We start from the raw sequence: 12,678 nt of genomic DNA on the forward strand, positions 1-12,678 counted from the left end.
AGGAAGCACATTTATTCTTAAGGTAAAAGCATTGCAGAAAAAATGTTCAAAAACAATAGAAGAACCTACATGCATGCTAAAAAGTTACCAGAGATCACTCGAGCTCCAACTTCGGGCTCTGGTAGATGTCAGTCCTTCAAAACCCACATCTGGTTTTTCCTCTGGTTACAAGTTTATAACGGTCTCAGAACTAAGACTTGGCAGGTCATCGTGTTTCTATACAGCTCAGGCCATTAGCCTCCAGGACCAGATAGTCAGAAGACAATCACCCTCTCTTCGGGGTGTAGCTTCAAAAAGCTGAGTTTTTGCATCACCAGAAGTGAGTAATTTGCATTAGTGTTTCCCTAGGGATTCCCTAGGTAATTCAGTTCACCCTTACTGGCACAGAAAATCCATTCTTGTCTGGCATAATCTCAGTATAGTCCTTGGAACTCCCTGGTCTTACATCATATCCTCCCAAGAGGTTACCTGCAATCCTCGCCCGCAATAATATGTAAGCTTTGCATTTAATACAGTAACATTTTTTTGAGGATATTGCCTTATCTGTCACTCTTCCACATACTTAAAAGGTCTTAGTGGAGCTGTTACTGCAAAAGAGGGAACCATCACAAGAAGGGTGCAGAGAGATATTAGAATAAAAAGATGAGCAATAGCAGGTGTTGAGGGGATGGGTTCACTACAGAAAACAGTGATGATGATTAACTTTGTACATGTTTCAGTTATATAACGAGTTTTTCCTTTTCTTAGATGCAGAACCCGGACACGCTGTCGGCAATGTCAAACCCTAGAGCAATGCAAGCTTTACTACAAATTCAGCAGGGCTTGCAGACATTAGCAACAGAAGCACCAGGGCTTATACCAGGGTAAGAGTTGGCCCAACGAACTTGTACATTTCTGTACTTATTTATTTTAAATCTATTTGGTTTATTTGTCAACTTTTTGTCTTGCTTCTTTAAATTTAGAAGCTTGTCCAGTTGCACAGGTTGTTCCACACAAACGCCATCTTCAATTTACTAAACAGCTTTATTTTAGGCATCTTCTACTTTTTTTCCCCTTAAAAATTGTTAATGCTAATATTTATAATTAGGTCCCTACCAAATACACAGCCATGAAAAATGCATCACGGACCATGAAATCTGGTCTTTCGTATGCTTTTACCCTATACAGATTTAACGGGGGAGAGTAGTGTTTCTCAAGTTGGGGGTTCTGACCCAAAAGGGAGTTGCAGGGAGAGTTGCAAGGCTATTTTGGGGGGGCTGCGTTATTGCCACCCTTACTTCTGCGCTGCCTTCAGAGCTGAGTGGCTGGTGGTGGCTGCTGACTGAGGGCCCAGCTTTGCATGCAGCAATGCAGAAGTAAGGGTGGCAATACCATAATGTGCTATCATTACTTCTATGCTGCTGCTGCTGACAGCTCTGCCCTCAGAGCTAGGCTTCTGGCCAGCAGCTGCCGCTCTCCAGCTCTGAAGGCAGCACCGCCACCAGCAACAGTGCAGAAGTAAGGATAGCAGTACCACAACTCCTCCCCCACAATAACCTTGTGACCTTTCTCCAACCCCCCCCCCCCCCCACAACTCCTTTTTGGGTCAGGGCCCCTACAGTTACAACATAGTGCAATTTCAAAGTTAAATAGCTGAAATTATGAAACTTAAATTTTTAAAATCCTATGACCGTGAAATTGACCAAAATGGACCCTGAACTTGGTCGGGCCCTATTTATAATGGATCTTACTGTGTTTGGATGCTTTATTTACATTAAATGCACATTCTCCATTCCCACTGGTATCCACAGAATTCCAGTGAGACAGATGGTGGGGGGAGGAGTAACAGTATACGATCAACTTTAATACAAAAATATGTTAACATTGCTGTTCCTCATCTCTGCAGATTTAATCCTGGTGTAGGGGGATTAGGAAGCACTGGAGGGGGATTAGGAAGCACAGGAACAACTGTACCTAGCTCCGTCCCCAGTGAAAATACAAGTCCAGCCTCAGGAGTTGCTGAATCTGGTCACCAACAGTTTGTTCAGCAAATGTTGCAGGCACTTGCTGGTGCAAATGCTCAGGTAAGGTAGCAGATGGTTAAATCCTAAAACTTTAAGATGTATCTAGTATTTGATTTATCAATGTAGGCTGAAAGGTGCAGTTAGGAGAAAGTACTTGAAAAAACACATGCTTAATACTGCTGGCTCATGGATGGATGAGTGGACCAGGCTAGAAAACTATTATTTTCCCAGATGTGAAAATAAATGCTGGAAAAATTGAAATTAATACTTCTGTCCTGGGGACCATTAGCCCTTGAGTTGTTAACGTGCACAGATTGTGTCAATGTTAAGCCTTTCATTTATGCCTCTGCCCAATCAGGGTTTTTTAAAGCTATTTCAATTTGTGTAGGTGTCATTTGTATTGTATTGGTGTGGAAGACTGAAATGGTGGTAGAAGTTTCTCACAAATGTCCTTAATAGTACAAAGAGCAAACTTAAACTGACAAAAGCTATAAAATTATTAATTTGGGTACTGCTTTTATTGCAATCTAGTTCATTTCAAGTTGTTGTTGTTTCAGGTACTCAGTAGCCCCTAAGATTTCTGCTAATTCTTGTTTGTAAAGTAACATTTTATCTTCAAAATATTTGTCAGCCTAATTGCGATATCAAGGACCTATACAGACAAAGGACACTCACTATAGATAACATTCTGCAAAATGCACACAAACTAGAAATCAGAGCAAAATGTGTTTGCTTAATCAGTTAAACTGAGAGTTCCAAGTAACAAATAGTAAATAGGCAAAATAGATAAAAATGTTGGATAAGAGAATTCTTTGTGTGTCCATTTAATTTTCCCTTACTACTTAGGTAATGTAGGGAGTTCAGAATAGCCATACCATCTGTGCGGTAATACTTGAACATGGGCTTAATAGCTAGAATCAAGACAGAATGGCAGCCTGAACAATGAACAAAAAAAGTTTTTGTATTTTTATGGGTTGATCACTAACTCTTGTAACTGTGTTGACTCTTTTTAAAACCTAGTATTTGAAAAACAGTTTTTCCTTTGTTGCTTATCTGCCAAAACTGGAGTTAAAGAACTCTTGGAATGACAACTTCTGGAAACAGCAAGAAGTTTAGTTCTTTGGCCTTGTTGTTTTAAAATACCCATGTTAAACGTACTGTTACTTACAACTAGAATGATTTCAAAGAATCTGTCTAACCATCAGAAGTTTGTAAGGACTCGATCCTGTGCCATCGTAGTCAGTAGGAGTTCTGCCACTAATTATGTGGGAGCATGATCAGACCATAAAAGCACAGCTGTTCAGTTTCCCATTTGGAAGTTCTAGCTGTTATAAAACTGCAAACTTCAAATACTTCTTGACCTTTTTAAAAGCCTTTAGAAATTATAAAGGTGATATGCCACTAACAGGGATAACTTTACTGTGCCTCATCACATTCAGTAACCAACAATGAGTTTATTAAAAATCTCTGAAGAATAGCCTCATTGGATTTAACTCTTCATTTCACTTACAAGAACAATCTATTAATGACACTTTGAAGGAACTATTTTAAGGAAATGATTCTCAATCAGATTATCTTGCTTTGCTCCCTTACATCACATCAAACATGCAGCACTTCCTGTAGTCACTTCAGAAACAATCGACTTTTAGTACAAGGGTGTTCTTAAACCAGTCAGCAGACTATCCTTGGAGAAGGATGCTATTCAGTTGCAGTTGTTCAAGCACTTCCACTTTGCTCTCTAGTTTTGGAGATTTAAAGGAAACCTTAGTTGCAGAAATACACCAGGCCGAAGTGCGGAATAGAATCAAATGTATTTTAATCATCTAGTACAATTTCTTCACAGTATTTGTATTAAGCCTGTGTCTACAGCTTGAAATAAATTGTCCTCTTTTTAGCAGTTACAAAATCCAGAAGTCAGATTTCAGCAACAACTGGAGCAGCTCAGTGCAATGGGGTTTTTGAACCGTGAAGCAAATTTACAAGCTCTAATAGCAACAGGAGGAGATATCAATGCAGCTATTGAAAGGCTACTGGGCTCCCAACCATCATAGCAACATTTCTTTAATTTGAAAAATGTAATTTATTTTTGATAACAGCTCTTAAATCTTTAAAATACTTGCTTTATTTCATTCTGACTCTTGGGATTGTCTTGTCATAAGTAAACCCAGTCTGATGCATTTTAAGGTGGAGTGCAGTAGTTTTCTTTGGACAGTAGGAAGCAATGCTTTTTCATTCACAGTTGTTGCATGCATCAAACACTTCTTTGTTCAGCATTTATTGTGATTTTGTTGAATCATCTTTTACAGTTGAATGAACAGGTTTTGTCAGACCTACAATTGTCCAATTTATTTACTACTTAAACATTAGCTTTGGGTAGTAATTTATGTAGAATACAAATTATTAAAAAGGAAACAAATTAAATGAAGCTGTAATTTGTGGGTACCAATACTGCTTTTTGTGACTTCAGCATGTATTTTTTGCTAGCAAAATGCTGTAAGATTTATACCATTTGATTTATCTGTCATTTTTGCTTTTATTTGTATAAAATATACACGCAATATACATGTTGGAAACAGCTCACATCTAGAAATTTGCACATTGCAATAGAATGAATCTATGTAACCAAAAAAATCCAGAACAAATAAAATTGACACATTTCTAGTGCAGAAACTTTTAGCATCTTTGGTAAACATCTCTCAGCAGAAGAGTTTAGGCAAATTCATTTAAAATATGCTAGAATTATTGATCTAATTATCTCTAAATCTACATCTAACTGTACAGAAACCTGCATTGTAACATTCTCAGTATTCACAAGGATTGACTGTAAATTATCTTAATCTTTTTGCAGATTGAAGGAGCACTACTGTATGCTCTGAAACTGCTTCTAAGGCTTTTTGGCTTCTCTCATTGAGATTCTAACATGCATTATGATTTGTAATTGGAAGAATTACTTTCACTGACAGTGTCATGTGATATTCTAATTACTTTTAACCACCATGTAAAAATACTGTATATCTTTTGAGTTTTTATTGGTAGTTATTTCTCTTGTGCACAGGTAATAAATGAATTAAAAATTCTTTGAGCAATTTGTCTCAAGTGTTTTTGCACAATTGCTGATTCTTAAACTTTCAGAAAAGTGAAACATCTTGATGTTTGGCCTTTAAGGGAAACATTTGGAGCACCATACACACTTTTATCTTTTGACTGGGATTAATAAACAATGTTTGGATTATAAAGGCGAGAGGGAAAGTAAGGGAAATCAGATGTATGAGGACTCCCCTTACAGTAGGTAAAATGTAACACTGGATAAGAGAGAGCATATTCGACTGTTTATATCCTGTTTAGCAAACTGGTTCTGGCTTGGATGATACATCCCTTTTGGGGCCTGTTATGTCAAGTTTATATGTTAGTAGTTGAAGATTATTCACTTGTACTATTTATACTTTAATCTCAGCATTATATTTTTTCAAATCATTTAAACAATCACTTCCTTTGGTGTTGAGTATAAATGTGATTTACTTTAAAAGGTGATGGGAAACAGGTTAAACTTATCCTTCCAAACATAGTTCATAGATTCAAAGTTCACCAAGTTAGATGAACCAAAAGAATTTTGAAAAATAAACAGCAAAATGAGATCAGGTACTCTGTATTTAAATCACTTGGTTATAAAACTGAAATCTTCTAACGTCTGTTAGAGCAAATCACAAGAGAATGTGATGCTCTGACTTGCACCTTTCCTGGATGGTAAACATTTTAGTTGAACTTTGGCACTAATAAGTAAATTGTTCAATTACAGCTCATGCACAGTGCTGGGAAAAGCTCAAGAAAACCTCTTTGCTCACAACATCTGCTCAATGTGCAGTGGGAATAAAAACGAACAGTGTAAGGAACCATTAGGAAAGGGTGGATAATAAAACAAATATTATAAATGCCACTTATAAATGCATGGTACACCTACTCCTTGAATACTGTGTGCAGTTCTAGTTGTCCTAGCTCAAAGATACATTAGAATTGGAAAAGCAACAAAAATGATTAGGGGTATGCAACAACTTCCATATAAAGAGAGAGTAACAAGACTGGGACTGTTCATCTGAGAAAATAGACAACTAAGGGGTTTTCTTCCCATACCTTAATCTGAATCTTTGGGAATCTTCAATTTAAAACTTTTACTGAATCTGTGGAAAAGGCATCTCTTCAGATGCAATTTAGAGGGAGTTAGTGAAGATATAGCAAGTTGCCTATATAACCACCCTACTTTGTTAGTTACTATTAGCTGAGATTTTCAAGTGACTAGTGATTCTGGGCTTTTATTCCTTGATTTCAATGGTCTTAAAGAACGTAGGTAGTTCAGAGGACTTGAACTGAGAATCAAAAGTTGTTAAAATATCTCTAGACATTTTAATAAAATTTTAATTTTAAAAAAACTGTCAAAAAGTAGGAGAGGGGAAAATGAACTCTGTTCCAAAGCCTCAAATTCACTGAAAGAAGTATAAAGCATTAAGTTCAAATTGTATGAGCTGTCCATGGAGGTCACAAATATATAGGTTTTAAGTTATGGCTGGATCATGATTTCTTTATAACCTACCAAGGGGACTCTTGCTTCTGCTTCAAATTCTTGGGATGGTGTCCCTACCCTCTGTTTGCTTGAGGCTGTGAATGGGCAATGGGGGATGGATCAATTGATGATTGTTCTTTTCATTCCTTCTGGGGCAGTTGGCATTGGCCACTGTCAGAAGATGGGATACGTGGCTAGATGGACCTTTGGTCTGATCCAGTATGGCTGTTCTTATGTTTGAGGTTGAAGCTGGTAGGCTCAAGGGTTTACCTTGAAAGCTGGGCCAAGTTTGATATTTTGAGGCATATACATTTCCACTTATCAAAAACACAAATCCTAGCAGTCTCCTGCTCACAAACAGTGCTGTAACACTTGACCATTTTGTACATGTGTTGGAGGGAGCCTAGTTTTGTAAGAAAACAATTTCAAATGTGTTAAAGAGTTGGCACAGTGAATAATGCAAAAAGCCTCATAGTCATGGAGGACTGAACCTGTCCCATGCCATTTCTAAGCTGAACCTATTGCTTCAAAGTTGTTAGTTCAAATTCAATCCAGGTCAGTAGTGTCTAAAAGTTTATTTACTATTGGCTGGCTGCTGACTTAGTGATCTGGTGATCTCAGTCCAGTTTCTAGTGAACAGGTGCCCACACAATAAAACTACCCCCACGTTTGGCTGTTTTGGAGAAACCAGGCACTGAATCGTGGACACTGGCCTGATTCCTGCAAGTCAAAACTGCTTTATAATGAGGCAGTTGTGAAACATTTTTCTGTAAATTTCAACTTTCAATGGAAATATTTTTCCTTTGGTTTGCACATGTATATACAATTAAATCAAAATTTACCAACATTTTTGGATAAAAATCAAATCCTTCAAACCCTACATATAATGTGGGTTCATTTTAAAAACAAAAACAACAAAACTGTTAAGTGCAACCAAACCAAGGATTGAATTTGTGCAGACTAATCACAGGTGGATCTATATTTAAATATCCTGGTTAATTCAGGTCCTGATCCAACAAGTAAATACATATGTAGTCCTATGAACTCAATAGACCTAATTGTGTAAAGTAATGCAAATGTTCCAGGAGTGGGGCTATAAACTCTAATTTCTAAACTGAGGGAAGTATAAACAGTAACTAAACATTAATAGATTAAAGTAAATTCTTACATCTTTCAGTTTTAACACTGTAAGGTGGTGTCTAATATTGGTAACTTGGTTTCAAATAAAAAATCTTTTAATCTGACAGCATTCCTTTAATAGAGGCAAGGGCACTTTTGCATAATGTATATATTGCTTAGTTTAGGTTTTCTCAAATTATACAGCCAGATTGCACTGATGGGCCTGAGATTATCATCTTTTAAAATGAAAACATTCTTGTCAGGTTCCCTGCATGCATTCCTCTAATCTTGGTGGGCTCTCACACATGCTGGAGGGCTGCAGAGACTCCTTATAGCCACTGTGATAGTCTGTAGCAGGGTGTAATTGGGATCTGAGCTCCTTTGTTTGTATAAGGGGGCATGACAGTAAAAAGTTTGAGAAACACTGACTTAGAATATCAAGGCCATGCTTAGTCCGTAAGGCTGGGTCTGTCTTGGTGAAATCGTGTTTTGAAAGAGAAATGTTTCCTGTTTGTATTATTTATAAACAAACACAAATATGGATGAGTTGCTAATGGAAAAAGGCCATAATGCGCAGCTATTCCTAAGAGAGAAGGCTAGCTGTAGTTACTCATCAAATTTTCCAGACAATAATAGTTAATGGTGAGGAAGCGGACCAGTCTTTGTGTGGTTAAAAAGAGGTAACCTAGCAAGGAACCCATGAACTAAGTGCACCCCTCTTTGCTTTTGCAGATATAAACCCCATTCCCTGCTCAGGTAATTCCCTCCATTATTAGAAGGGGCAGTAGCACCTGAAAACTAGATTGTCTGGCTTCAGATAGTAACAGCTTGAAGATGATGGGGGGGAGATTGTGTCTTTCCCAGGAATCCTGTAGAGGAAAAAGAGTGGACCTGATCTCGTGAAATAAATGGAAAGCTGATGGGTAGGAGGAATTTAGGGGGAAAGCACTCAAAGGAAAATGCCTTGGCACTGAGCTCCCTCCCACTCTTCCTTCAGAGGGTGACAGCTTGCTGCTTCTCACCATTCCTGTTGCTGCTCATTGCTATACTGGTGGGAGGGGAGCCTGCTGTCTGCTCTCCAGACCTGTTATGACAGACAGATGCTGCTGGCTCCCATTCCTGCTGCTGATGCTACAAACAGCCTAAAGATCTGACCAAGACCGATCCTTTACTGTGAGCCTCACTTCTCGGACGAGTGAGGCTGATAGGCACAGCAACCCTACAAGGTAACGTAACTAGTTTGAGGTCTGTGCACAAACTAGATGTACTGGGAATTGCTGGCCATTGTGGGGGTTGGTATAATTAAGCCAATGAGGTACCTTGTTCTTTAAATATGTAGCTGGGAATTTACATGACCTTCAGCTTGGAACAAATAGGACATAACGGAACAAAGTATAGAGAGAGCTACAGTAGCAGAATCTACACTTGTCAGTTACAATGGTTATTGCAGAATTATTTACATAGCTGGGTTTGATGTTTTTCCTCTTGATAGCTGTTTGAACTGGAAACAGAAGTCTGGTTTGCTTTAATCTGAAGTAATATGACAGATAAATCTGGGGGGGGGAGGGATTAGCCCTACTCCCCTCAGGCAAGTGAGAAACCTGTTAGTTTAATTTCTGTAAGCAGGAACTAAACTATAAACAATCAAAATAAGCTAATTTTAAATGGGAGGGGTGTTACCCACAGCCTCTAGGGCACCTACCTTTACCCAGTTCTTAGGGCTCAGTGCGTAATCTTCTGCAGGTTTGCTGGGTCTTTTACTAGTGAAAGAGCCTGACACGGTAATATCCTCAACCTCTATTTATTAACAGTCACCAAAACAGAATGCACACGCTAAGCATACAATTCTCACCACTCCCAATAAGGCAGATGAACTTTTCCTGGGGGCTAGTCTGGATCAGGTCGTCTGGGGACGTCAGCTCCTGCACAGTGTGATTGGCTGGGTGTTGAGGTCTGGCAGCTCTGATATTGAGGCTGTGTCCTGGAGTGGGTTCCAAGGAACTTCCTTTTGGACCCCAGTTTATATAGTGAAACTTGAGTCCTGCTTTGCTGTACTTTAACCAATCATTTTACTAAACAATTCTCTTCCGAGTCCTAACATGTTGTAAAACAATTCTTTACGCAGTCAGACCCCACCACCTTAGTTGATTTAAATCTTACAAAATTAGTTACGCAACAGACCGAAACAATCAAAGAACCAGAGAGGGACGATACAGATAAACAAGAGAGAGATGATAGGGACCATAAAGGCAAAACAATAAAGAAGTAGAGATTTCACACCCAAACTGTTGATAAGCTATTCCTTGCCAGCCAGAATGCCATCAAACAAAGTTTTCTTTAACAATCTTAAGCGACTCCTTGCTTATTTGGTGATGGTGGATTTAGGAGGTACATCTTCATAACAGCCCAATATTACATTGCTTTGCTATAATTTAGAAGGAATGCGAGGCTGATGTGACTTTCTGCTTCCCGGCTAATGGCTGCCGCTCTCCTAATATGGCTGCAGAAAAAAGGCCTCAGACTGTACAAGGGAGTTGAGCTGGATTGTAATTAAAAAGAAAAATGTGTTTGAATATTAAAGACAGCTGGGCAGACTTTCAAATATGAGTGCCTAAATATAGGTTTAAATAAAAGAGGACTGATTTTCAAAGGTGCTGAGCACCCAAGACTTCAGTGGAATTTGTGGGTGCTCAGCACTTCTGGAAAGCAGCCCACTTATATATAGATGCCTATGTAGATGTTTAGGTACTTTAGGTACACATTTAAAATTTTTAGCCAATATAGTTTTTGGGTGGGAAGGAGTGAGGGTTAATTTTGACTCTTGGGCCACGTCCAGACTAGAAATTAAAATCGATTTTAGATACGCAACTTCAGCTACGTGAATAACGTAGCTGAAGTCGAATTTCTAAAATCGAGGTACTCACCAGTCTGGACGGCGCTGCATCGATGTCCGCGGCTCTCCGTGTCGATTCCGGAACTCCGTTCGGATTGATGGAGTTCCGGAATCGATGTAAGCGCGCTCGGGGATCGATACACCGCGTCCAGACTAGACGCGATATATCGATCCCCCGAGCAATCGATTTTAACCCGCCGATGCCGCGGGTTAGTCTGGACGAGGGCTTGGTCATATACGACACGAGGCGATGTAACTGTTTTCCAAGCAGTATGTTAGATACATGTCCTGAATTGTGTGGGGGTTTTTTTGGAGGTAGAGGGGTTGTTTTGTTTTGTTTTTTTGGCCCACACTTCATAAAATCCAAGCATAACTTCAACACTGTGCAGTAGGAGGCAGAGTAAGCCTTTTTGCCTGGAGAGCTGCACTGGATACATGTATTGGGAGAACTGTGACTTTATTAAAATGTAGAGCTGACCTAGTGGAATCACCACAAGAGGGTGCCATTTACCTGAATGTAATGTTGGCATGAACCAGACAATAGGTCTGAACAATATCTGAAACTGTGTGTGTGTTGGGAATGTTGCATTTGGCCATTTCGACGTGATGCACTGAACCATAATCTTATAATTGGGGCCCACTTCTAATTTGTTTCTCTTATAACAAATAAGGATGTGCAAAAAGTAATCTGAAATGAATTGGCTGAGAGTCCTGGACTCTGTCGCACTGAAGCAAACAGTTTGGGTACAGATTTTGGATTAAAGTTTATGGGCATTTTATACAAGACAGTATTACAGAAAGAAATGGATCAATCTTTTGCAGTCTGATTTTTGGCTGTGTCACTTGTAGGGAAAATACCTACCAGACAGTTATTAGTTTTTGATTTGTCTGGTATAGCAGAGTTTCTCTCTCACTGCTGTTCTCAAAGCTCATTCATAGCATGGTGCCAAGGAGGCAGTGTTGGTATTTCTTTGGGGTACCACAAGAGCAAGTCTAACTTCTACTAGAAAAAAGCTATAAAACACATTTTTAAACTTGTAACCCAGCTAATGATTCAATTAATTTCCCCAAAGATGTCTTTGCACACCACCATCCTTGCCTGAAAAGGAGAGAGCTAGTTGGATTAATCAAGGTCATAAATTGAGATGAGAGGACTAATGGGGGTAAAATATACACAGCAATATATCAGAAAGGTTCTTCACAATATTACTTCTCTTGAAGATCATCTCTCATAGAAAATGTATCCTATGATGACTTACAAGGTTAAAATGAACAGGTAGATACCAAGGAGGAGGGCTGGTTTCAAGTAATATGGGCAGTCCAGACCAGCATTCACTGAGCTATGGTTATTTTAAACACATTTTGATACATACATACACACCAAAAAAATTAAACATGCTTTCATATTCTTTAAATTCTGTCAATTATGTACATGACTTTTTATGCAAAAATTTCTAAGTACAGAATTAACATGTGAAAGTGGACTATTTTTTTTCATCTTGTTGTAATGAGGGTTTTTGTTGTTTAATAGACTGGCGATGAATATACTGGATTGAGAGTAGTGATTGTATGTAGCTGTCCTAGGCCCTTATCCTGTAAACACATATATGTATGAGCATATCTTGACACAGGAGTCCATTGTCTCCGCTAAGACTACTCAAGGCTGTAGTTGTATCATCTTAACTTTAATAAGGATTTTAACACCTACAAAGCATTACAAATTGAAGAGAAAGTAAACAAGATTTTAAGAACAGAGTACTTAAATTGAGATGTAACTAACAGGGAGCACGGCCTTTGGTGTGCACATTTTTAAACGACTGTAACAAAGAACCTTAATTCACTGACTCAGTTTGAGAGGGACACTGAAAATAATATGCTGAATTGCTTGAATGTATCTGCGAAATCCAAAGAATGTGTGTCTGTGAGGAGCAATGTGCAAGTCACCTACTTGAAGTGAGTTATCAGGGGAGTTTCGCCCTTGCTCTTCCTCACACCAGCTCTGAATTTTTATTACAGCGAAAGTCATGCTGTGTGATACAGCTTGAGCAGTAGAGGCTAGAGTGAGGCTATTGCGGTAGCAGGTGGAGGGTGCCAGAAAAAGTTACGCT

At 38.8% G+C, this 12,678-nt stretch overlaps 1 protein-coding gene across 4 annotated transcripts in view; it reads left to right on the forward strand.

Annotated features, from left to right (window-relative positions):
- Window positions 1-5,089, forward strand: part of UBQLN1 (ubiquilin 1) — a 37,442-nt gene extending 32,353 nt beyond the window's left edge. For 3 of the 4 annotated variants that reach the window (XM_050945818.1, XM_050945817.1, XM_050945815.1), the window contains exons 9-11: window positions 748-863; window positions 1,886-2,063; window positions 3,899-5,089. In XM_050945818.1, the coding sequence (XP_050801775.1) occupies window positions 748-863; window positions 1,886-2,063; window positions 3,899-4,054 (450 nt within the window). In that variant the 3' untranslated portion in view covers window positions 4,055-5,089. The remainder of the gene's footprint in view (window positions 1-747; window positions 864-1,885; window positions 2,064-3,898) is intronic. The other variant, XM_050945816.1, reaches the window with a different exon arrangement.
- Window positions 5,090-12,678: the final 7,589 nt, after the last annotated feature.

Source organism: Gopherus flavomarginatus, chromosome 3 (assembly GCF_025201925.1).
Source record: "Gopherus flavomarginatus isolate rGopFla2 chromosome 3, rGopFla2.mat.asm, whole genome shotgun sequence".
NCBI classification, from domain to species: Eukaryota; Metazoa; Chordata; order Testudines; family Testudinidae; genus Gopherus; species Gopherus flavomarginatus.